This window comes from Cervus canadensis, chromosome 24, assembly GCF_019320065.1.
Source record: "Cervus canadensis isolate Bull #8, Minnesota chromosome 24, ASM1932006v1, whole genome shotgun sequence".
Lineage (NCBI taxonomy): Eukaryota > Metazoa > Chordata > Mammalia > Artiodactyla > Cervidae > Cervus > Cervus canadensis.
Window position 1 is genome coordinate 10,582,214 of NC_057409.1, and position 25,766 is coordinate 10,607,979.

Below are 25,766 nucleotides of genomic sequence, written 5' to 3' on the forward strand. Positions count from 1 at the left end.
CCTCGTTTTGACTTAAAGTTTTAGGTAATCTATTCCTGGTGATGAAATATATAAAATTTAATATTAATTTAAATTATAATGATTTTAATTTTCTGACAAAATTTGAATATTTTTGTATTGATGAAATTTGAAATAGAAATTTTGATGATAAAGTTCTATGTTAAAAAAATAATTTACATGCTCATACAAAATCTGGAAAATACAAAAGTGTAAATTAGGGTCACCCAGAGAATGAAATAGCAGCTATTTATTAGAAAGAACGAGTTAGATCTAATTGTACTGACAAGGGAAGTTGTCTCTGGATAATATTATTAAGTAAAACAAAACAAAAGAAATTGGTATGAACTCATTATATATGTGTCTATGATATAGAAAATGGTCTAGAATGATATACCTCAAAGTGTTGACAAGTAAGTAACTTCTAGGAAGGTGAGGTAGAGGTGGTAGGAAGGATATTTACTTTATACTTTTTGTTTGTTTGAACTTTTTAGGAGCATGTTTTACTTTAGTAATTTTAAATTTTTAAATATAATTTTAAAATAAAAGTATAGTGGAGAAACCCAAAACACATTGCTTTAACCAAGCAATCAAGAATAGCATCATTGTTAGTAAAACATAGCAACATCAAGTACACCTGGTATGATGTACTGAGAAGCATACGTTACTTCAGTGGTATTTTTGTCAAAAATGCAAAATCTCAATTTAGTCATGAGAAAATATCAGACAAACTTAAATTGAGTGACATTCCACAAAATAAATGATCAAAATTGTCAGGGTTGGGACTTCCCTGGTGGTTCAGTGGCCAAGATGCCACACTTCCATTGTAGGGGGCCTGGGTTTCAACCTTGGTCAGGGAACTAGATCCCACACACCACAACTAAGACCCAGCGCAGCCAAATAAATAAATAAGGTCATAAAAGACAAGAAAAGACTGAGTTATCATAGATCAGAGGATACTAAGGAGACATAGGACAACTAAGTGAGACATGGGACCCTGGGTTGGTAGCTGGGGGAAAAAGTCATTAGAGGAAAAACCGGTGAAGTTCAAATAAGGTCTATAATTTAGATAACTCAGTATCCATGTTCATGTCCTGGGTTTGATCACTGTACTGTAGTTTATGAATTGAGAATGTTGGGTGAAGTCCATACACGAGCTCTTTATACTATTTTGCACCCTTTTTAAAGGCCTAAAATCATTTAGAAACAAAAAGTTTTTTTTTTTTAAGGACAGTTGATCCTTGGACAACACAGGTTTGAACTGTGTGGATCCACTTATACATGGATTTTTAAAAAATTAAATACATACTATAATACCACACAATCCAAGGTTGTTTGAGTCCACAGATATGGAACCCCATAGAGGGAGGGCCAACTAAAATTATAAGCAGATTTTCAATTGCGTGGAGAGTTGCCTCCCTTAGCTCCTGAGTTGTTCAAGATTCAACTGTATATTAAAGAAGATTAAAGCTAGCCATAATCACACTAATCAAAGTCTGGTCCATTTTCAACAGTTCATCACTCTCATCCACTCTCCATCAAAACCAGTATTTCCTCCCCTCTACTCTTGTTCCTCCTGCTATGGTGCCATCACATAAGCCTGGAAGCACCTCTGATGTTTGTGTTGCAGCTGAGGGGATGGGATGTCAAGAGACTCAGTTGGAATTAAGCAAGGCCCAAAGCTCATCATGTATCACAGTCCAGAGAAAAAGTAGGGAACTGACAGCGAGAAGCAAGGAAGACAACACTTAGGAGCGGACTTCCCTGGCAATCCAGTGGTTGGGATTCCATGCTCCCAAATGCAGGGGGCACAGGTTCAATCCCTGGTCAGGGAAGTAGGATCCTGCATGCTGCCAAAAAAAAACCCAAAACACTTAGGAGAACCTCTTTTGAAGCCAGGCATTCTGCTCAGTACTTCCATAGGCACTACTTCCTTTGAGTCTCACAAAATCCCTTTGAGATAGGAAGTAAAATCCCCATTTTACAGAGTATAGTATGGTCATGTGACTTGGCCAGGGTCACACAGCATTATGGAATGGAGCCAGAATCTCAAATCTGGTTCATTCATACGTTTATCCAACAAATATTTCTGAGCTCCAACTGCATGTCAGGCTCACTGCTAAACATAGGAGAGGCAGGATGAACTGGACAGACAGGACCATGCCCTCAGGGAACTTACAGTCTTATAGGGGAGACAGACAAAGGCAATGTAAACAAACTTGGTTGCTATACAAAGAAAATGGGGTGTTAATATGAAGTAAAAAGAGATCTACTTTGAAAGAAAGTGACATTTCTGTGGAGGCCTGACAGAGGAGCCGAGGAAGAGTGCTCCAGGCAGAGGGATCTGTGTGGGTCTAGGACTAGGGCAGGAAAGAGTTTCAGGAACTGAAAAAAATGGCCATCTGATGACCCTTGCCCTGATGTCTGGCTGCCACTCCACCTTCATCTTGTGCCACTTTCTCACCGGGCTCCAGCCAAAATGGACTTCCCAGGTGGGTCTTCGAGCCCACCCAGGACTCTCCTGCCTGAGCTGGCTCCAGGCACATCCAGGCCCCTGTCTGGAACACTCTTCCGGATTCACATATACTTCCACCTGGCCAGCTCCAACTCATGCTTCAGACCTTAGTTTCATTTCACTCCTTCAGGGAGTTTTTCAGTGAGCTGCAGGTCAGGTCAGGTCCCATCTCAAAACTCCCTGTACTTCTTAGCTCGTTTGTCATCATATTCTTGTTTGTATGATTGCTTCACCCTCTCCCACTTAACTGTGAGCAAAATGAGATCAAGGACTTTGTCTATTCTGCTCTATTCCCAGCACCATGAACCAACAAATAAAAAGAAGAGGGGGCTTCCCTGATGGCTCAGTGGTAAAGAATCCACCTGCCAATGCAGGAGATCCCTGGTCTGGGAAGATCCCCTTTGCCGTGGAGAAGCTAAGCCCATGCACCTCAATTATTGAGCTTGTGATCTAGAGCCCGTGCTCTGCAACAAAAGAAGCCACAGCAATGAGAAGCCTGCACACCACAACTAGAGTATCCTCTGCTCTCTGAAACTAGAGAAAAACCCACGCAGAAACAAACATCCAGCACAGCCAAAAATAAAAAAATAACTAAATTTAAAACAAACAAACAAAAAAAAAGTTTAAAGGAATGGGTAATAATTAGCCTTGTTAATTACACCCACCCTTTGAGGAGCCGCAGAGCATTGGAAACACTTGAAGATGTCTAGGGATACTTCCAGGTGAATTTAAAGAAATCAATGGTTGTAACTGGAATTTTGTTGATTGAGAAAGTTTTTGTTCTTTGCTCCATTTAGTATGGTGGTTGTTTGTCTATGTTAGCTGAATAAATGTAGGTTCCATTATTCAAATACATCATTGTGATTACTTTTAAAAACAAAAAACTCACCCTCCAGTGAAACTGTGAATTACATAGTTGATTTGATTACATAATTCTTTAAATTTCTACCAGAGTACAGTTGGTTCACAATGCTGTGTTAGTTTTAGGTGTGCAGTGAAGTGAATCAGTTTCACACATACATACATTGCTTCCTCAGCAGCAAATTGCTAGCTTCTACTCAACTGGGAACTTTCCCACTCCTAAAGGTGACCTGTTCTGCCATCTTATCCCAAAGGTACAGGATAATAACCCACAAAGAGTGGTCCATGTAAATGAGGGACCAGAGAGAGCTTTCAGGGGATCCATGAGGTCAAAGCGATCATCATAATAATACCAAGATATTATTTGTCTTTTTCACTGTGTTGACATTTGTGCTAATGGTACAAAAGGGTGAATAAAACTGCTGATTCCTTAGCACCAATCAAGGCAGAGACACCAAACTGTCACAGGTGTCGTATTCTTCACAGCCATGCATTCCATGTAAAAAAAAAAAAAAAAAAGCCAATTTCACTTTTAAATGTCCTTGATAAAGAAAGGAAATTATTTTATTAAATCTTAAGTACACTTCTTTTTATTTTAATTTTTCTATTTCTTAAAATTTTTTATTTTTTAATATTTTTCTTTTTTGGCTGCCCTGAATCTTAGCTGTGGCATGCCAGATCTTTGATCTTTAGTTCCATCATTTGGAATCTTTAGTTGAGGCATGTGGGATCTTTAGTTGCAGCATGTGGGATCCAGTTCCCCACCAAGAATCAAATCTGGACCCCCAGCACTGGGAGCACTGAGTCTTAGCCACAGGACCACCAGGGAAGTTCCTACACATCTTTTTAATAATCTGTGTATCAGAATGGGAAGTACATAGGAAACATCGCTGCTGCAAACTGGAATACAGGGGTTGTCTTCAGAAAAAGACCATTGTCCCATTGTTTGAGTTGTGAGCTGAGCTGTTTTTCATATTACCGTTATCACTTGAAAAAATGACTGGCAAACTATGCTTTTTCAGAGGCTGGGGTATTTGGCAGACTTTTTCTCAAATATAAATAAAGTGAACCTGTCTCATCAAGGAAAACAAATGATGCATTCTTGTTGCCAGCGACAAGATTTGAACTTAACAAGAGAAAACTAGAAATTTTGGAAAATTGTATCTGCCAGCATGAGGTTGACAGCTTTCCAACAGTGAAAGAATGTTCTGATGCGCTTGGTAGTTACATTAATAAATGCAATTTTTATACCTTATAATTGTTGTTCTTGTTTCATTGCTAAGTTGTGTCTGACTCTTTGCAACCCCATGGACTGCAATGCTCCAGGCTTCCCTCTCCTTCAAATACCTTATAATGGAAGGTCAATACTCGGAAGACCTATATATCTCAGTGAACCACTGTTTTCTAAAAGAGGAAAACATGATGTTTCCAAATTACGCAGAGGTAAAAGATTCAAAAGGCAAGATAGACCAATACATCGCAGTGCTAACAGATGACAGGGGACTTCCCTGGTGGTCCACTGGTTAAGAATCCATCCGCCGATGCAAGAGACACAGGTGTGGCTCCTGGTTTGGGAAGATCTGCAGAGCAACTAAACGCGTGTGCCACCAACTACAGAGCAATGCCCTAGAGCCGGTGCTCTGCAACTAGAGAGAAGCCACAGCAAGGAGAAGCTCACGCACTGCAACTAGAGAAAGTCCACTCACAGCAACAAAGATCCAGTGCAGTCAAAAAGCTAATAAATAAATAAATAATTTTTTAAAACAGAATATCATCAATTAGTCTGAAAAAAATCCATTAAAATATTTCTCCCTTTACAAATTAACAACTGTGGGAGGGCAGATTTTCTTCATATGCTTCAACCCAAACAGTATTATCACAATAGATTGAATGAGGAAGTGGCCGTGAGAACCCAGCTGTCTTCCATTGAATCCAACATTAAAGAGATTGGAAAAGAAAAATGTGAATTAACACTACTCTTCTCCCTAAATTGTTTACGTTTTGAAAACTTTAGTTACTTTCTACTAAAACCATGATTTATGTTAACATGAACTGAGTTTATTATTGGTTTCATATTTAAAAACAAAATGTTTTAGAATGTCATTTTTGCTTTTGAATAGAGTAAACATTGGGAGATATAACCCATGTAAACAAAAGTTCCCTGGAGCCCTCAATAATTTTGAAGAATATAAAGAGATCCTGAAACTAGAAAATTTGAAAATCAGTGCTCCATCATGTCAGCTCCTCCTCCTTCCCCTCATTTCTGGTGAGCCTGAGATGCCCCTTCATCTGGGACTGCCCTTGTTTCTTTTTCCTGCCGGACGAAACCCTCATGCCTTAGCGGACCCTGTTCCTGGAGTCTGGGAGGCAGGGAGGCAGCCCACGGCTGGACTGGGCAGTGTGTGGTGCTCACCTTGGTTAAGGAAGCCACATCCCTAACCACTACCCGCCCCCAACCCCTCTCCCCAACCAAGTCCCTTCCTCTTCTTGGGTTTAGGCTCCAGTTCAGTGGGGTAGGGAAAACTCCAGAATGATTTTTCTCCAGGCAAAGGACTCCACCCAGGACACTCTGCTGGGCACTGACCCCTGTACCACGCCTGTCCAAGCCTGGTAGTCTTCCCTCCCAGATCAGAATTAGAGTAAAGTTTGTGAGGTGTTCACCTGGGTGCAAAATTTAAGGGAGCACCAAAAAGTTCAGTAATCCAGATAAATAACATTTTAATGCAATTTTAAAGAATCCAAATCTGTATTACTGACTCTTCCTTTTGCCTCAGACTCCAATATGGCCCTGCCTGGCACTATTACCCAGACTTCATTGAAAATTTTGGTATTTTGTTCATCATGGATTTAGGTGTGGGGTGGGGTTTTTTGGGCATTAATCAATTCTTTAAAAAATAATCTAACCGTGTGAATGGGGCACGCCACCTGATAGTGCAGCTCACCCATTCGGTCACTCACATCTTCATTGGACAAGCTCACGGCTGGGCAGAGTCCTGAGACCTCAGAAAACAGACCTTGTCTCTGTCCTTTCGGGACTAACAGACCATTTTCAAGAGAGAGATGCAGAAGTAGGTAAGTGATAACTGAAGGACAGGGAAGCCTGACGCTCTGCAGCCCATGGGGTCACAAGGAGTCGGACACAACTTAGCAACTGAACAAGCGTTATAGTGGAGGTTCTAGATGTCGGGGTCATTCTGAGTGGTGCCCATGGCCCAGACTCCAGAACAACTCCTGTTTCGGCTGAAGGAAGAGAAAGAGCTAGCCTGATGCAGCTGGGAGAGAGGAAGAGACCTGGAAGAAAGTAGAGAATGTGCCTTCTTCTCGGGGAACTTGAGAAGATTGGTTTGGCTAAAGCTGGAGAAGGGAAAGGCTACCCACTCCAGTATTCTGGCCTGGAGAATTCCATGGATTGTATAGTCCATGGGGTCGCAAAGAGTCAGACACAACTGAGTGACTTTCACTTTCACTTTTCACTAAGGGGATGGGGTGGTGGCGAGGAGAGACAGGACTTACAAAGTAAGCATCATCAGTCTACTGAAGTAGGGCCTTGAATTTTAGGCTAAAGGAGTTTTACTTGATTCTGCAGGAAACAGGGAGTCATTGAAGTATGTAGCATTTCATGTTTATGGAAGATGACTTTGAGCATTGTGTTCCTGTTCAGTCACTAAGTCTTGTGTGACTCTGTGATCCCATGGACTGCAGCACACCAGGCTCCCCTGTCCTTTACTATGTCCTGGAGTTTGCTCAAATTCACATCCATTCAGTCAGTGATGTTATCCAACCATCTCATCCTCTGTCGCCCGTTTCTCCTCCTGCCCTCAGTCTTTCCTAGAATCAGGGTCTTTTCCAATGAGTCGGCTCTTCATATCAGGTATCCAAAGTACTGGAGCTTCAGCTTCAGCATCAGTTCTTTTAATGAATATTCAAGGTTGATTTCCTTTAGGATTGACTGACTTGATCTCCTGGCAGTCCAAGAGCCTCTCAAGAGTCTTCTCTAGCACCACAGTTTGAAAGCATCAGTTCTTTGGTGTTCAGTATTCTTCGTGATCCAACTGTCACATCCATTTGACTGTTGTGTACAGAACAGACTGGAGGGCTTCAGGTCAGAGGCAGAGAGATGGAGAAAAAGATCACTGAAATTGTCCAGTGGGCTGGAGGCTTGGACCATGGTAGATCATAGGGAAATGGATGGCTGTGAGAATGATTTGGAGGTAGAATGGACAGAACTTAGTGATGCAAGGGACAGTGGTTGAGAGAAAAGGAGGAGACACGAATGGCCAGGTTTCTGACCCAGATGATTAGATCTGGGTAGGGTCTGTCTTCACAGAGATGACACTGAAGAGGAAGAGTGTGGGGGTAGGGAGGAGGAATTCCATGGGGGATGTGTCACAGGTAGAGTGCCTAAGAAACCTCCAGGAGGATCCTGAAGAGCCCAACATTAAAAAAGAAGTCAGAGGAGGAGGGAAAACCTAGGAAGGAGGTAGGGACAGGATGGTCAAGAGATAGGAGAAGGACCAGGGGAGCGCCACACTGGAGTCCTCACACAAAGAAAGTTCTGAGAGTGTGGGAAAAGTGGTCAATGGTGTGAAAAGCCACAGCAAGATCCAGTACAGTGCAGACACAAAAGTAAACATTGCACGGGGCCACTTGGAAATCTATCCTGCATGATCAGAGGGAGAGCAGTTTCCTAAGCACAAGTTGAGGAGTGAATGAGAGGCAAGGAAGTGGAATGTCAAATTCTCATTCAAGAATCTGAGCTGAGCAAATAAATTCTGTGTGTGGGCCTTGTGTGTACCCTGATTTAAACAAACTGTGAAAAAATATTTGCTAGACAACTGGGAGAACTCCAACACAAAGTATTAGATGGAATTAAGAAATTGATGCTGGGAATTCCCTGACAGTCCAGTGGTTAGGATTTCACACTGGTCAGGGAACTAAGATCCCTCAAACTACACAGCACAGCCAAAAAAAGGAAAGAAATTGATGCCAATTTTGTGAGGTTGTGATTTTGATATATTGGTTATATATTTTTAGATTTTTTTTTTTTTTTTTTTTTGCCTCACTGCCCAGCATGCGGGATCTTAGGTCACCAACCATGGATTGAACCCACACCCACTACAGTGGAAGTTCTTAGTCCTAACTACTGGACCACTAGGGAAGTCTCTAGTTTTAGATTTTAATTCCTTATCTATTATATACACAAGCTAAAGTATTTATGCAAAGAGCCAACTCAGGAAAAAACACTGATGCTGGGAAAGATTGAGGACAGGAGGAGAAGGGGGCAGCAGAAGATGAGATGGTTGGATGGCATCACCAATTCAATGGACGTGAGTTTGAGCTAACTCCGGGAGATAATGAAGGACAGGGAAACCTGGCGTGCTGCAGTCCATGCGGTCACAGAGAGTCTGACACAACTTAGCAACTGAACAACAAAAAGAATTTATAGGTAGGATTATACAATATCTCAGTTTTGCTTAAAAATATTCCAGGAAAAACACACCTGTGGGCTAATCTCATGTGAGAAGCATCTTCCCCGGAACCCAACCTGTGACAACGTGTACTTGGGTCTGTCTGACCCCAGGTCCTCCCCAGTCCACACGGCCCCACAGGTGGCCGAGCAGAAGTACGCCTCTTTCTTCCAGACATAGGGCCAGAATCAGTGTGGGAGTCTCAGGCGGAAACCCTGCCTTTGCTCGGAGCCCTGTCCTTGGTGCCTCCAGGACCCACCACCCAGACTCTTGCTACTTCTGCTGCTTCCCATCCAGTTGCAGGTCCCCAAGTGACTCCACTCCCTCGACCCTCCTCCCGAATATGGTGCGCAGAAGTCCCTTCGCATCAACAGAACCCTTGAAGTCACCCAAAATGTAACCGGTCAAGTCTCCTCTGGGTCTGGAACTCATCCATCCACACCTTCATTGGTGCTTCCCTCCCTCTCTCTGCCTGGTTGGTACTGGTCATCCTTTAAGGCCTCTGTTCCTCCAGGTAGTTTTTCCTAAACCTCCCTGACCCTTTCATACCCTTCCCTCTCCCCCCAGGCCTGATTAAGTGCCCATCCCCTGGGCTCCCAAAACTCACTGAAATTGCCTGTGTGCATCCTTCCAGCACTGGGCCATAGCTCCCAGAGGACCAAGACCATGTCCATTCATTCACCTGACACCCAACTGGGTGCCCAGCACTATGCTGTGGACACTGTGGGGATAAAGCAGGCAAGATTCCTGCTCTTGACGAGCTATACTCAAGCCATGGAAAACAGACAAAAATAAGTAAACATAAAAAAAAACAAGGTAATTTCAACTTGTGATGTATTCAACAAAAGGAATAAAAAGCATGACATGATGATTATTGGATGGGGGCTGCTTAAAATAGAGTAACCAGGGAAGGCTTCTCAGAGGAGGTGACATATAAATGAAACCAAAGGCAGATCTACTGTGAAGCCAATGAAGCATAAACTTCAAGGTCCCTTCCTAGGCCTTGTTCCTAATTGTGTATTTATAATTTGGTATCTTCCATTTAAAGAAGGGCCCCCAAATTGTATAAATTTTAGGGTCCTACAAAACTTGTATCTTCTCATGGCTAAAATCTAAAAAGTGAGAAGCAACAAGTCAGGAGAAAATGTAGATGAAGAAGTGCATTCCAGGCATAGGGTATCACGTGCAAAAGGCCTGAAGGGGGAATAAATTCAACGTTCTCTAAGCTGAAAATAAAGGTGTCAGTTTCAAAGAACTGAAAGGTCAGTGTCTCCAGAGAAATGAGAAGAGTAGGATAGAATGGGAAAGACTAGAAATCTCTTCAAGAAAATTGGAAATATCAACGGAACACTTCATGCAAGGATGGGCACAATAAAGGACAGAAATAGTAAGGACCTAACAGAAGCAGAAGAGATTAAGAAGAAGTGGCAAGAATACACAGAAGAACTATACAAAAAAAGGTCTTAATAACCTGGATAATCATGTTGGTGTGGTCACTCACCTAAATCCAGAGTGTGAAGTCAAGTGGGCCTTAGGAAGCACTACTACAAAGCTAGTGGAGGTGATGGAATTCCAGTTGAGCTATTTGAAATCCTGAAAGATGATGCTGTGAAAGTGCTGCACTCAATATACCAGCAAATTTGGAAAACTCAGCAATGGCCACAGGACTGGAAAAGGTCAGTTTTCATTCCAATCCCAAAGAAGGGCAATGCCAAAGAATGTTCAGACTACCATTAAAACTGTGCTCATTTCACATGCTATCAAGGTAATTTTCAAAATCCTTCAAGCTAGGCTTCAACAGTATGTAAACCAAGAACTTCGAGATATACAAGCTAGGTTTAGAAAAGGCAAAGGAACTAGAGATCAAACTGCCGACATTTTCTGGATCATAGAGAAAGCAACGGAATTCCAGAAAAATATCTATTTTGCTTCATCGACTATGTGAAAACTTTTGACTGTGTGGATCACAGCAAACTGTGGAAAGTTCTTTATGAGATGGAAATAGCAGACCACCTTACCTGTCTCCTGAAAAACCTGTATTCAAGTCAAGGAGCAACAGTTAGAATCAGACATGGACTAACAGACTGGTTAAAAATTGGGAAAGGAGTACATCAAGGTTGAATATTGTCACCTTGCTTATTTAGCTTATATGCAGAGTACATCATGTGAAATGCCAGTCTGGATGAAGCACAAGCTGGAGTCAAGGTTGCCAGGAGAATTATCAATAACCTCAGATATGCAGATGACACCACCCTTATGGAAGAAAGCGAAGAGGAACTAAAGATCCTCTTGATGAAGGTGAAAGAGGAGAGTGAAAAAGATGGCTTAAAACTCAACATTCAAAAGCTTAGATCATGGCCTCCAGTCCCATCACTTCATGGCAAATAGAAGGGGAAATAAGTGGAAACAGTGCCAGATTTTATTTTCTTGGGCTCCAAAATCACTGTGGACAGTGACTGCAGCCATGAAATTAAAAGATGCTTGCTCCCTGGAAGGAAAGCTGTAACAAATCTAGACAGCATTTTAAAAAGCAGAAGCATCACTTTGCCAATAAAGGTCCATATAGTCAAAGGCCCATCACTTTGCCAACAAAGGTCCATAAAGTCCCAGGGTTTTCCAGTAGTCATGTACAGATGTGAAAGTTGGACTAATAAAGAAGGCTGAGCGCTGAAGAATTGATGCTTTCAAATTGTGGTGCTGGAGAAGACTCTTGAGAGTCCCTTGGACTGCAAGGAAATCAAACTAGTCAATCCTAAAGGAAATCAACCCTTTAGGATTGAAATCAATATTCACTGGAAGGACTGATGCTGAAGCTGAAGCTCCAATACTTTGACCACCTGATGCAAAGAGCCAACTCATTGGAAAAGACCCTGATGCTGGGAAAGATTGAAGGCAGGAGGAGAAGGGGACGACAGAGGATTAGCTGGTTGGATGGCATCACCGACTCAATGGACGTGAGTTTGAGAAAACTCCTGGAGTTAGTGAAGGACAGTAGTGAAGCTTGGCATGCCACAGTCCATGGGGTTGCAAAGAATCAAACATAATTTAGCAATTGAACAACAACAAGGATGAGATCAGAGGGCAACAGACCCCAAATCTCTCTTATGCCACAGTATGAAGTTAGGATTTTATTCTACAAGCACTGGAGGACTGCTGGACGATGTCAAGCAGATAAGCAGCATAATCTGATTCTCTCTGGCTGCTGGACAGAGAATAGATGGTGGAGAACAAGAATGGACGCAGAGAGACTATTTCAGAGGCAAGAGACAGTGGTGACATGGACCAGAAAGTAGCATTTCCAATTCCTCTCTCTATCCCAGCACCCAGCACAAACTTGGCCAGAGTGGAGCTTTTATTTTTATCTATTTTTTTCAGTTGTGGCATGTGGGATCTAGTTCCCTGACCAGGGATGGAACTTGGGCCCCCTGCATTGGGAGCTCACAGTCTTAGTCACTGAACCACCAGGGAAGTCCCCAGAGTAAGAGCTTGATAAACATCTGTCTAGTAAGCAAATATCTAGCAACCAACCAGATCATCTCTTATGAGATGAGAGCTGAAAGAGGGCTGACCCAGGAAGATGGTGGAGGCCTATCTCTCCAGGAACTAAACAGCACAGTGGCTGCCGGCCCCTGAGAGCAGCCTCCAGAGAAGGCAGGGTGAACCCTCTACAACCTCATGATGCAAATTGTGGTCCTTGCACCAACAGCATTAGCATCACCTATGAGCTTGGTTAGACATGCAGAAGCTGACTCTACACCAGACCTGCTGTTACAGCATCACGATTGCCCAGTGATTCATACGCACACTGAATTTTGAGCAGTACTATGCCTCAGTACACTGCCAGCCACGTATTTGCCTGTTGTAACCTTCCATGGCTCCGCCCTGCCCAGGACCAAGTGCAAGCTCCTTTCCCACCTCGTCTATCACCAGCCTTTACTACCCCTTGCCCTCTGCTCTAATCACACTGAATTTTTGTGTTTTTTTTTTTTCTAACTTGGCTGCATCAGGTCTTAGTTGCAGCACGCGGGATCTTCGCTGTGCCTTATGGGATCCTCCGTTGTGGTGCACAGACTCTCTAGTCTCATTGCACAGGCTCAGTCGTTGCAATGAGAGGGCTTAGTTGATTCCATGGCTCCATGGAATCTTAGTTTCCCAACCAAGGATCGAACCGGCATCCCCTGCATTGCAAGGCGGATTCTTAACCACTGAACCACCAAGGAAGTCCCCATACTGACCTTCTGGCTGCTTCTCTAAAAACGATTTCTCCTCAGTCCCCGGCGCCCTCACACACGCCATGGCCCCTACTGAGAATGTCTTTGGCGTATCGCTTTACCCAGCAAAATCTTCCTCATCTTTGAAGACTTAATCTAAAGAGGTCTTTAGATTACCAATCAGCCTTCTCTGATTGCCCCAGACAGAATGAGTTGCCGCCTTCCCTGGGTTGCCATGGTACTGAGCACGTTCCTCCTCATAACATGTTGTAAATATTGATTTCTGTGGCCATTTCCTCACCAGGCTGACAGCTTCTTGAGGTTAGAGACTAGATCTTTTTTATCTCTTTATTCTCAGTGTCAGATACTGGGGACTGAATGCAGGAATGACCATGCCCTGATGATTATTCAGAGGAAACTGGCATGACCAAGAGGTGTCCAGTCTCCCTGGGGGAGACACAGCAGATTGAGGAAAAGGCCTCTGGAGTCAGAAAGACCTGGGTTGTTACCTGAGTCTGCCATTTGCTTTCTGTGTGACCTTGGGCAAGTGACTTTACCTCTCTGAGCCTGGATTTCTTCATCTGCACAATTTTATAACCCTAAAAAAAGTTCCAAAGATAAGCATACAAAGTTGCCACAAAGAGCCAGGACTTTATCTCACTGTTGGCCCCATCACTTGGAGACAGGGGAGGGGACTATGGATCACCAGTGACCTCAGAGTCTCTAACCCACATATTGCCTTTCCTGCCAGCTCCAGACACAGCATTGGACTAACGCCAACAAAGCTTTCAACAACTCAGGAAGGGAATGAGCATTTAAAGGGAGAAGGAGGCAACTCTGAACCACTTAACTTAGCATGCGGGCAGGGCCACCCTGATGGATCAAGTCCAGGCAGCAAGCTCAGGCCCAGCATTTAGCTGAAGCTGGGCCAAGAGAGTATAAATATTCATGGAGACAAGAAAAATTCTACCATCTGTATCTCTCACCCTCTGCCCTGCAGACTATTCAGTCCCAGAGCCCACTGGTACCATTCTCATCTGTCTGCCAACAATCTGGCCCCTAGGGGACCTGGAAAAAGGGTCCTGTCCTCAGCTGGACTTTCAGAGGGGAGGAACCACTGAGATCTGGGCAACAGGAAGTGTGTGCTGGGTACCTCCCCAGTGTGGACTGTGGGTTGGGAAGTTGCGTTTACCAATCAGACTGGCCCATAATATTGTGGGGCCATTTGGGGTCCAGAGTACAAGCATCTAAATATTTATAAGCTAAAATCAATCATATCTAAGTTCACACACATTCCATGCCTCAGCAGCTCCTCACCGGCCCACAAGCCCGGGAGTGTGGAGGACCACAGGCTCTGAGGGGGCACTCGCGCCTGGATTCAAGGATGCCATGCTCTGTGGGGGACAATGCGACCAGGGGGTGGGGGAGAGGGGGGAGGTGGGAGGGGGGGAGCCAACCACCTAAGCTGAGGGCCTTGAGCAACGTTTACTAACTCAATGAACAGACACCTCTTACCCATGATCATATTTCCTCCTCAACTCAGCCTCACAAAGTGAGTTTTACAAAATGCCCATTTTTCCAGGGAACAAAGTGAGGTCAGAGAATGAAACAGACTTGTCCACAGTCACACAACTGGGAAATGGCCAATGAGGATTTTGAACTCCAAGGCCGAGCCTGTCTCTCCCAGGCCAAGCTGTGGCCCCTGCTGGAAGCAAACCACTCCGTGGCCAACTCCTCCACTCACAGACCTGTCCTATGGCCGGGGAGCAGGTGCTTCAGAGGCTGTAAGGACCCAGGAAGAGATGCCTTTGACCTGGGGCCTTGCTTTTACTTCTGCTCTCCAAAGTGGGGAATTGAATGGGGCCATGGAAAGGAGAGTCCGCTCTGTATCCATCTCACTCCTGCCAGGCAGCGGTGAAGATGGAAGCAAATCCTGGTTCATACACTAAACTCACTCCATGACTCTGGGTCTCTGTCTCCCTGTTGGTAGAATGAAGATTTTAAAGGGGCCTAAGACTCTGTATCAGTCTAGAGGGGTGGGGTGGGGTGGGAGATGGGAGGGAGGGTCAAAAGGGAGGGGATATATGTATACCTATGGCGGATTCATGTTGAGGTTTGACAGAAAACAACAACATTCTGTAAAGCAATTATCCTTCAATAAAAAAGTAAATTTAAAAAAAAGAAGAAGATAAAATGGGCCTAAGAGAGAAGGAAATTAAGAAAACAATCCCAGGGGACTTCCCTGGTATTCCAGTGGTAAAGAATTTGCTTGCCAATCCAGGGGACTCGGATTTCCATTCCTGGTCCATGAAGATTCTACATGCCTCAGAGCAACTAAGCCTGTGAACCACAACTATTGGGGCTGTGCTCCAGTCCCCAGGAACCACGGCTGCTGTGCCCACGTGCCACAACTACTGAAGCCCACACACCCTAGAGCCTGTGCTCCGCAATAAGAGAAGCCGCCGCAATGAGAGACCCACACACTGCAACTCGAGAGCAGCCCATGAAGCAACGAAGATCCAGCACAGCCAAAAATAAACAAGTAAATAAAAAAATAAAAATTGAAAAAAGAGAAAGAAAACAATCCCATATACAACAGCATCAAAAAGAATAAAATACTTAGGAATAAACTTCACCAAGGAGGCAAAAGACTTATACACTGAAAACTACAAAACATTACTGAAAGGAATTAAAGAAGACACAAGTAAATGGGAAGACACACTATGTTTATGGATCAGAAGACTTAATATTGTTAAAATGTCCATGCTACCCAAAGTGATCTACAGATTTAATGCCCTGTTAAAATCTCAGTGGCATTTTTTGTAGAAATAGAAAAAAAATCCTAAAATTCATAAGAAATCTCAAAGTACCCACAACAGTCAAAACAGTCTTGAGAAAGAACAACAAGGCTGGAGGCCTCACACTTCCTGATCTCAAAACATATTAGAAAGTACAATACTCAAAACAGGGTGGTATCGGCACAAAGACAGACATAAAGAACAAAGGAACAGAATAGACAGCCCAGAAATGAATGCTCACATATATGGTCAAATGATCTTTGACAAGGGTGCCGAGACTACACAATAAGAGACAGATACTCTCAACAAATGATATTTGGAAAACAGGATATCCACATGCAAAAGCAGGAAGGTGGACCCTTATCTTAAATCACATACAAAAGTAACTCAAAGTGGATTAAAAACCTAAACATAAGACTGGAAAGTATAAAACTTCTAGAAGAAAACATAGAGGGAAAGCTTCATGACGTTGGAATGGGCAATGATTACTTGGGTATGATACCAAAAGCAAGAAAAGCAAAAAGAGACATTCAGAACTGTATCAAACTTTAAAACTTCTGTATACCAAAGGAAATAACCAACAGAGTAAAATACAACCTACAGAACTGTAGAAAATATTTGCAAATAATATACAGGGTAAGGGGTTAAATATCCAGAATATAGAAAGAACTCTTACAACTCAATAACGACAACAACAACAACAAAAATTTTAAATGGCAAGGGACTTGAAGAAACATTTCCCCAAAGATATAAAAGGCCAAGAAGCATATGAAAAGATGGGGAGAGAGGGATTGGGAGTTTGGGATTAGCAGGTGCAAATTATTATACAGAGAATAGATAAACAACAAGGTCCTACTGGATAGCATGGGGAAATGTATTCAGTATCCTGGGATATACTGAGGGAAACAGAGGACAGTGAAAAAAAATATCCTGTGATAAACTATGATGGAAAATAATATGGAAAAGAATATATATCTATGTATAACTGAATCACTGTGTGGTAGAGCAGCAACCAATACAATATTATAAATCAAATATAACTCAATAAAATAAATTTGTTTAAATATTGTCAAGGGGCAGGTGGGAAAAAGGCATATGAAAAGATGCTCCACATCACTAATCATCAGGGAAATGCAAATCAAAACTCCAATGAGACAGCACCTATTAGGATGGCCTCGATCATAAAAACAGAAAATGACAAGTGTTAGTGAGAATATGGAGAAATTGGAACACTTGTGCACTCACTGTTGGTGGGAATATAAGATGATGCAGTCACTATGGAAATTAGTATGAAGGTTCTTCAAAATATTAAAAATAGAACTACCATATGACCCATACATCTCATTCCTGGATGTATTTCTTTTTTTAAAAAAAGTGTAAGCAAGATCTTGAAGAAATATTTGTATACCCATGTTCACAGCAACACTAGTTACAATAGCCAGGAGGCAGAAGCAATCTAAATGTCCATCATCAGACAAAGGGATAAACAAAATCTGGTAAAATATTAACATATATGTAACGGAATACTATGCAGCCTGTAAAAGGAAAGAAATTCTGTCCTGTGCTACAACATGGATGACACTTGAGAATATTAATAAGTGAAATAAGTCAATCACAAAAAAGACTGAATGATTCTACTTATATGAGGTTTTGAAAGTAATTAAACTCATAGAAACAGAAAGTAGAATATTGGTTGCCAGGGGCTGGAGGAAGAGAGAAACAGAGAGTTGATGTTCATTGGGCACAGAGATTCAATTATGCAAGACAAAAAAGTTCTATAGATCTGTGGTACAACATGTGTATATAGTTAACAATACTTAAAAATTGTTAAGAGGGTAAATCCATCTTACATATTTTTATCACAAAGAATTTTAATGGGCCTCAGAAATGGCAGATTTGAAAATACATTGTATATTTCTAACTTGGAATCATATGATTCAGCTTTTTTACTTAATAGCTGTGTAACTGTTAGTAAAAACTACTTCACCTCTCTGGACTTCATCTATAAAATGGGAACAATAACACATCTACCCTATAGAGTTTTCTGTGAGCGTCCAGTGAGACAGAGGATAGAAAGTATTTGGGAAAGGACAGTGGTTAAGACCACAAACTCTGGTGTCAGACAAACCTCCATTCAAACTCTGCCTCTGGTCATGTCCTGGTTTCATGACCATAGTCAAGCTTATCATTCTCTGAGCCTTGGGTCCTTCCACTGTATATGGAGCTCATAATATTCCAAGCACATAGTTCCCAGCATGGTGCAAAGACTCAGTGAATAATGTAGCACAGTTTCAGATACTCATGACCAACAGCTCTAAGAAGCTTTATCTACAGGAAGTCCAGACGATCTGCTAACTAGATCAGATCGAATGTTTGTCAAAATAGCACCACTGTCATTGCAACCGCTCACATCAAGCTCATCCCAAGTTCTTCCCAGCTTGAACCCATTTAGATAAGGCTTCCAGATATATCATTAATCCTGAAGACCTCTCTGGTGGTCCAGTGGCTAAGATTCTGCTCTCCCAATGCAGGAGGCGCTGGTTTGATCCCTGGTCAGGGAAGTAGATCCCACATGTGGTCAACCAAGAGTTCACATGCCACAACTAAGACCCGGGGCAGCCAAATAAATAATAAGAAATATATTTTAAAAAATAAAACCCTGAAAACTTCTGGGAACCAGTCATATCATTTTATGGCAACTGGGGACAGTTGGCAAAATGCTATCAGCCAACCCTTGAAGCTTTTGAACTGTGGTGTTGGAGAAGACTCTTGAGAGTCCCTTGGACTGCAAGGAGATCCAATCAGTCCATCCTAAAGGATATCAGTCCTGAATATTCATTGGAAGGACTGATGCTGAAGCTGAAACTTCAATACTTTGGCCACCTGATGAACAGAACTGACTCATTGGAAAAGACCCTGATGCTGGGAAAGATTGAAGGCAGGAGAAGGGGATGACAGAGGATGAGATGGTTGGATGGCATCACTGACTCAATGGACATGAATTTGAGCAAGCTTCGGGAGTTGGTGATGGACAGGGAGGCGTGGCGTTCTGCAGTCCAAGGGATCACAAAGAGTCAGACACAACTGAGAGACTGAACTGAACTGAACTGAATCCTTGTCCAAGACAATTAATTTTACCTCCGTGAGCCTCTTTACTCATCTGTTAAAAAAAAAACAACTAACTCTAACCCTACGTCATAAGGTTGTTGTAAGGATTGAGTAGGAAATGCCTGATCCACAACAAGAGCCCAATGAATGTTGGCTGTTAGTCAGACTTCTCTACCCAGAAGGAGTATGGGGACCACCTCTGGTTCCCATATCACTGGTGGATATCGCTTTCCTTCCGGGCTGGGAACTCCCTGGGTACAGGGCCTCGGGCATTACACACACACATACACACACACACACAGTCACATTGTCCCTCATCCTTCACTTCCAAACCCTCTCACACCAGCCTCAGCCTCTCCCATCCCTTAGATTCCCTGGAACCAGTGAAATACCATAGTTTAATCATTGCCTTTCTGTGAGTACTTAGTTTTCACATCTATCAAATGGAAATAATATCAACATTGACCTCATAATGTTGAGGTCAGTTGAGACTGAAGGCAGTTGAACCTCTAAAATCCTCAAGAAATAAGTTGCCGCCCATTCTGGCCTCCTCTGGCACTTGATACTTGTGCCCTGGCCTGCCCATGCCTTTGTGCCTCTGCTCATATCCTCCAAAACTCCCCCCCATGGAGTGGTTTCATTACCACTTGTCCAGGAAGCGGAGGGAGTTAAGGGGCAAAAGAAGGGAGCAAGTTTCCTGGTCTCTGGGGAATTCCGCACTAGGCTCCCCACGGTTTCCAGTTCAAGGAGGCTAGCACCATGCTGGGCACGTTTATCGGTGAATGAACGGAGCTCCTTATCTGGGGAGACGTAGGGTCAGGGTCTAGGGCCCCAGAGATGCCAGGTGGGAGGTGGCCTGGGTATCAGAGTTTCCCAGTTTTCTCTCTCACTTGGGGTCCAGCTGGTCCCAGGTATGTATATTACATTGATGAGACTCAGTCTCTGCTTGTCTCGACTCATCTGGCCGAGGACATCCCCATGGAGTTGGGGGACCCTGAGCATGGCCTGGGTCTCTCCTTCTGGCTTCCAGATATGCAGATAGTATCCATCTGTGAGTCACCCTCCCTACTCCTTGCCTCCCGGAAGTCACCCAGGGCAAGGAGGGCGGGGAGGTGCTTCCTCCTCTGGGCTTCCGCAGCAAGGGCACCCCCCTCTGTTATTCCAGGAACCACTCTGACATCTTCAGGGCCTGCCTGGCCCGAGGGAAAACGTAGGGTACAGGGCACAGGCCCTGCAGTCACACAGACCCCAATCTGCACCTGGCTTTGTTCTTTCCCAGCTGATCTTTAACCCTCAAAGCCTCTCCTCCTTCATTTGCAAAAAAGTGACAATAAAACCTTCCTCACAGGGTAGCTAGAAGTGCAAAATGAAGCAACTGATACACCTGGTTATTGCTCAGTAATTGGGAGCTCCTCCCCCACCCTCAGAAAATGTTTGTTGCATGAATGAATGAGCAAACCAGTCAGCCATGAACCAAAGCAGCCACCTCCCTTCCGTTAGAAGCAGCCACCAAGGGTGGCTGAAGAGACACACGAATCACGATTAGGAATTATGATCAGGGGACCTGGGCTCTGGCCTCAGCCAAGCCCCTAACCTTCTTGAGTGAGTCTCTCCCTAGCTTTGAACCTTGGGATCTTCATCTGCAAGTGCCTCCACCCACCCCACCCCCAACCAAGCTCAAACATTGCTGTGAAAAGGAAGATTGTTGGGAGTGACAAAGGGTTTGGTAAACAGTCAAGAACTTGGAAAATCAAAACAGACTTTACAAACTGTGAAGGGCGCTGCACAGATTTTTGACACTCTTCTCACATCAGCCAGCTGAGCTCAACTCCAAGCCTAGCTCCTGAAGTTCCCCCTTCTATAGAAATAAACAGGTGGGGAGGGGTGGCTAAGTGATAGTCTTCCCCCCACAAATTCTCCTCCCCCGACATCTTACAGACATACACACACGCACTGGCTCTGGATTCTCTTTGGCTGAAGACACAGGGGAGGAATGGAGTGCCAGCCTCTCAGGTGGTTTTGTGGATGATGTTGCTTCTGGGAACTGTTGGGCTGGACGGGCCTTCCCGTGGTTGGTCACACTCCAGGCACATATGGAAATATATACCCAGAGCCAGTTCTCCAGTCCACCCCACGGGCACACATGCACACACGAAGACATGGCCGAGGCTTCCCTCCGGTCCCACCATGCTGCCAAGGAACCCAAGAGCTGCTGATCAGACACGTGGCTACCCAGCAGAGACCCTTCTGAGAACGGGCTCCACTCTGAAACCAGACACCTTCTCCCAGGATCCACAAGGGGGCGTTCCCAGGCCGGAGCTCAGCTGGTGCCCCCTATACGCATGGGGAGGCAGAGATCAGGCCGGGCAAGAAGGGACTTCACTGGAAAGAGAAGCAGCCCTTTCTTGTCAACAAGGGCGAGTTCGCGGGGTTAGGATAGGGAGGAAGAGGGCATTCCATAAAAAGTCTTTCTATAAAAGGACATAAAGAATCCCAGCCTCTCGTCACACCGGCCCCACCCCGCGTCAGTCCAGGGTAGAAACTCACTCCTGGAGGCCCATTTCGACGTTACTACCGTAGACCATAGTCTATGGGCTTCCCAGGGGGCGCTAGTGATAAAGAACCCGCCTGTCCATGCAGGAGACACAAGAGACGTGGGTTAGATCCCTGAAGGGGAAGATCCCCTGGAGAAGGAAATGGCAACTCATCCCAGTATTCTTGTCTGGAGAATCCCATGGACAGAGGAGCCTGATGGGCTACAGTCCATGGGGTCGCAAAGAGTCGGACACGACTGAGCGACTTAGCCTACACACTGCCGAGACTGTGGCTTTCTTACCCAAACCTTCATTGGACAGATGGGGAAACCGAGACCCAGAGAAGAGAAAGGATTTGCCCCAAGTGACCACAGAATCAGGAGCCAAGCTGGAACCAGATGCTGGACCTCAGGCTCACTGTCCATCCTCTTCCAGTACAACACACTACTTTCTCATTCCCTATTCAGTTCATGTTTCAAGACTGTATGACTTGCCAAACTCCATGTGAAGAGTAAGGATAAAACGAGGAACAAACAAATCCTCCTCCACGAGGCATTTACGGTAAGAATAACAGCATCAGTACCAGCAGTAATACTGACTCATGTCTTCACACCAGCTTACTATTGACAAAGCACTTTCCCACCAGCCTCTTACTTCACCCTCTCCCGTCAACTCACAGGTCAGTACTTAAACCCCAACATGCAAAGGCTGGAAGGGATGCTTCTGAGTTGCCTAAGGTCCCAGCTCATAGGCAAGAGCTGATGCCAAAACCCCACTGCCCACTTCAGGCTGTCTCATCTCTTTCGGGGCTTCCTTCCTTCACTGGGTTGTCAGTACTTAAAGGCAAGGACGTCTCTTTCGTTTCCCTAGCACCCACATACACACATACAGACACACACACACACACACACACATGCATGCACGCACACACACATGCCAAGCACCTGGAACAGCTGTGTATTCAGTCAAGGGTTAAATCAGAGCTGCTTGAATGCTCTGCGAAGCAACTCTACAGGTTCCCTCGTTCTTCACAAGTAAGCAAGAGTCTGAGCAGCAGCCTCCGTTCCCCACGCTCACATCGGACCTCCTGACGGCAAAGGACAGGGGCTCCCAGCCTGTGCTCCGTCCCTACCACCTGCGACATGATGGAGGGAACAGGTTGTGGGCCAGGACTCTTGTATAAGCAACCCTGTTATCTTCCTCATCATCCCCGCAGGAGAACCCAGCTCCTAGTCAATTCTTAGATACCCAGCCTGGTACCTGACCCTTTGCCTCCCGACCTTCCTACTGGGGAGACGGCATTAGCCTCATTTGACACTTTAGGAAACTGAGGCACAGAGAGCAGGGTGGTGACATGGCCAAGGCCACACAGCCACTAAAGCAGACAGCGTCCAGCCCCCCAAGATCTAGGTAGCCCCCCTCTCATCACCACCACCATCACCTCCCAGGGAGGTCTCTGAGGTCACTTCAGGGCTGCCTTGACCTCAGAGAACCAGAGGGGGTAGCAGATTCCCTGGGAATGTCTAGTCATGAGGAATCCCTTCTAAATGAGACCCTCTGGGTCTGGGGAAGATGCCAGAACAGCCCCTTAAAAACAGAAGCACACGTTTGCTCAGGCAGAGTCTAGGGGCAGGACCTTGACCTCCCGGGGACGCTGTCACACACCTCCCCCCGGCCGGGCCAGGGCTGGGACCCCCTTACCTGTCCAGGGGCAGTGGCTGCCACTGCGAGGTCTGAGCATATCGGCAGCTGCGGGCTCTGTGCTGTCTGTAATTGCAGAAGTAAGGAAACAGCGCGCATCACTGCCAAGTCACCCCCAGGAGGAAATGCCGTGACCCCAGGGCCCCGTCAGCGGAAAGGGCACGCTACAGAACCTCGAGTTGGGTCACCCAGGCCCTGGGTACCGCAAGGAGGTTTTTCCCAGAACGAGGGGCAGGGTGGGGGGTGGGCAGTGGCCATCGGGAGAGAGTCAGGGCGAGGAGAGACATGCCGCCTAGCACGAGCGTGAGCAAGAGAGGAGCTGTGAGTGAGAAAGGAGAATGTGAGTCAGGGGAGAGGCAGCTAAGAGATGGAGAGAGAGGCACCCAGAGAGAGGCGGGCAAATGTAAACAGACAGGGACAGCGTGAGCAGGATGAGGAGATTCGAGGACAAAAAGCAAGGGAGTGACAGAGAAAAAGATGACTCGGACAGTGAGAGGGCCTGTGTGTGTGCGTGTGTGTGCGTGCGTATGTGTGGGTGGGTGCGTGTGTGTGTGTGTGTGCGCGTGTGTGTGCCTGAGAGACAGTACAAAAGAAAGGGAGCGAAGGAGGAAAAGGAGAGGCAGCTGGAAAATAAAAAGGATGGGAAGGGAGGAACTTTTAAGAACGGCTGTGGTCAGTGCCATGGCTGGGCTGGGCCCCCCTGGTGGCCAAGGAGTGCCAAGACCAAGGAACCCACGGGCACACAGCCCTGCGGCGCTGGGCTGGCAGAGGAGGAAGGTTCATAAGATCCCAGGCAGGAATCTGGCAGCAAGTGAGTCGGTAGGAACAGGAGAGGGTGAGCAAGTGTGGGTAACTGAGGAAGTGATCACAAGCGAGACTGAGTGAGCGTGTGTTTGTGCCAGAGTCCCATGTCAGAGACTGGGTGTGAACAGAGGTGAGGGGTGGGCCCGAGCTCCCTGCCTCAGTTTCCAGTCCATTTATCCACTCCTTCTTTCAACCAATAAACGTTTATTGAGCCTGCAGGCCCCAGGCGCTGCAGTGGACACTAAGGAAGCAAGCCATTCAGTCAACAGACAACCCAACAGCCTCCTTATAGGTGCGGTGGGGGGGTGGGGTGGGGTGGGGGGGCCTAGACAGGACCAGGGCCCCACAGTCGGGCAGGTGCCAAGCAGAGCTAGGAGATCGGGCTCCTGATTCCCCATGCATGGCCCAGCCTCAACTCCAGCATGGGGGTCTGGACTGGCGTCTCCCACTCACTGGGACCCCACCCCACTGTTCCTTGTCTAAGCCAAAAATGGATCTCAGAGGACAAGGCACCTCTAACATGTGGCTCAGCCCTGAAGAACTGGAACCAAAAATCTGTCCCTCTCCCCCAACTCCAGCCCATCACATGCAGTCGAACACACTCAAACCGCCTACACACAATCCTTGCACACTCAGTACAAACCAGCATACAGAGACACCCTCACACACACACTCACCTACATGCTCACAAACTCAGGTGTTGCATCTGTCACACCCCCAGCTCACACCTGCCCAGGGTTGCCTTCATCCTCGTGCTCATACACACTCTCCTCAGATCCCAAGATGCAGCCCAGGCCTCTTTGGAGGGGCTTCAACAAGCGCCTGTTTGGTCATCCCTCCTCGTCTCCCTTGGAGGCATTTTGAGCCTTGAGGGCCTGAGACACAAAAGGACATGGTGGTCTGTTCATCACGTTTAACCGTCACACAAAGTGTCTACCTGAGTCGAGTCCTAGCTCTGCTCCCCAACTCAGACCCTCTTCCTCCAGCCTGGCTTCCCCTTCTCAGCCGCGCCCCAGCCACCACTCTAGGAGCCACCACTCCAGGAGGGACAGAGGGACCTCTGGGGTCAACCTTGACCACAGACTGCAGGACAGCTGGCTCATGCCCGGTTTTCAGAGGTCCCTCATGTCAGTGCACGGAGCAGTCACAGCTCAGCACCTCTTTGAGATGATCAGTAATCAGGGCAGGTGGGCAGAGGTCATTATCCACATTTTACAGATGAGGAAACTGAGGTTGACTCCTCTCGCTCACACCTACATCCATGCTGTTACCAATTCTGTCTGTTCTACTTTAACATATTTCCAAATCTGAACCTAATCAAGCCTTTAGCTCCAACCTTCAATTCGTCAGAAATACGGGTGACAGAGGAACAAATTAATAGCATTTCAGGAAAGCAATCAGTCAAATCCATAATGTGGGACCAGGACATTCTACAGGAGAGCTGATGCAGTTCCTTCAACAGATCAACTACATGGTGAGGCGTGGGGGGGCGGGTATGGGGATTGGAGAGAGGACTTTTAATCCAGGAATATTTAGGTTAAAAGAGACTTAAGAGAAATAAAAATCAAATTCAGGGACTTCCCTGGCAGTCAGTGGTTAAGACTTGATGATTCTACAGCAGAGGGTGTGGTTACATGAGAAAATGTTCATATGTATGGAAATATTTAGAGATAGAATTACAGGGAGTTGCTTTAAAATAGTACAGTAAAATAAGGAGAGAGAGAGAAAGGAGTTGAGGGGAGGAGAGGGAAGGGAAGATAAGGATGAAA

General features: G+C 45.4%; 1 protein-coding gene across 6 annotated transcripts in view; it reads right to left on the reverse strand.

The window, feature by feature from the left end:
- Nucleotides 1-25,766, reverse strand: part of PTAFR (platelet activating factor receptor) — a 43,814-nt gene that overhangs the window by 3,520 nt on the left and 14,528 nt on the right. The window contains exons 1-2 of one of the 6 annotated variants that reach the window (XM_043445693.1): nt 23,194-23,817; nt 22,437-22,627 (exon numbers count right to left, since the gene is read on the reverse strand). The exons of 2 other annotated variants lie outside the window; for them this stretch is intronic. Coding sequence is in view for 1 of the 4 variants with exons in the window: in XM_043445691.1 (XP_043301626.1) it covers nt 6,887-6,900 (14 nt within the window). In the remaining 3 variants the exon portion in view is untranslated. Of the gene's footprint in view, nt 1-6,886; nt 6,989-13,076; nt 13,126-22,436; nt 22,628-23,193; nt 23,818-25,766 lie in introns of those variants that run through there. 3 more of the 6 variants (XM_043445692.1, XM_043445695.1, XM_043445691.1) reach the window with 3 other exon arrangements.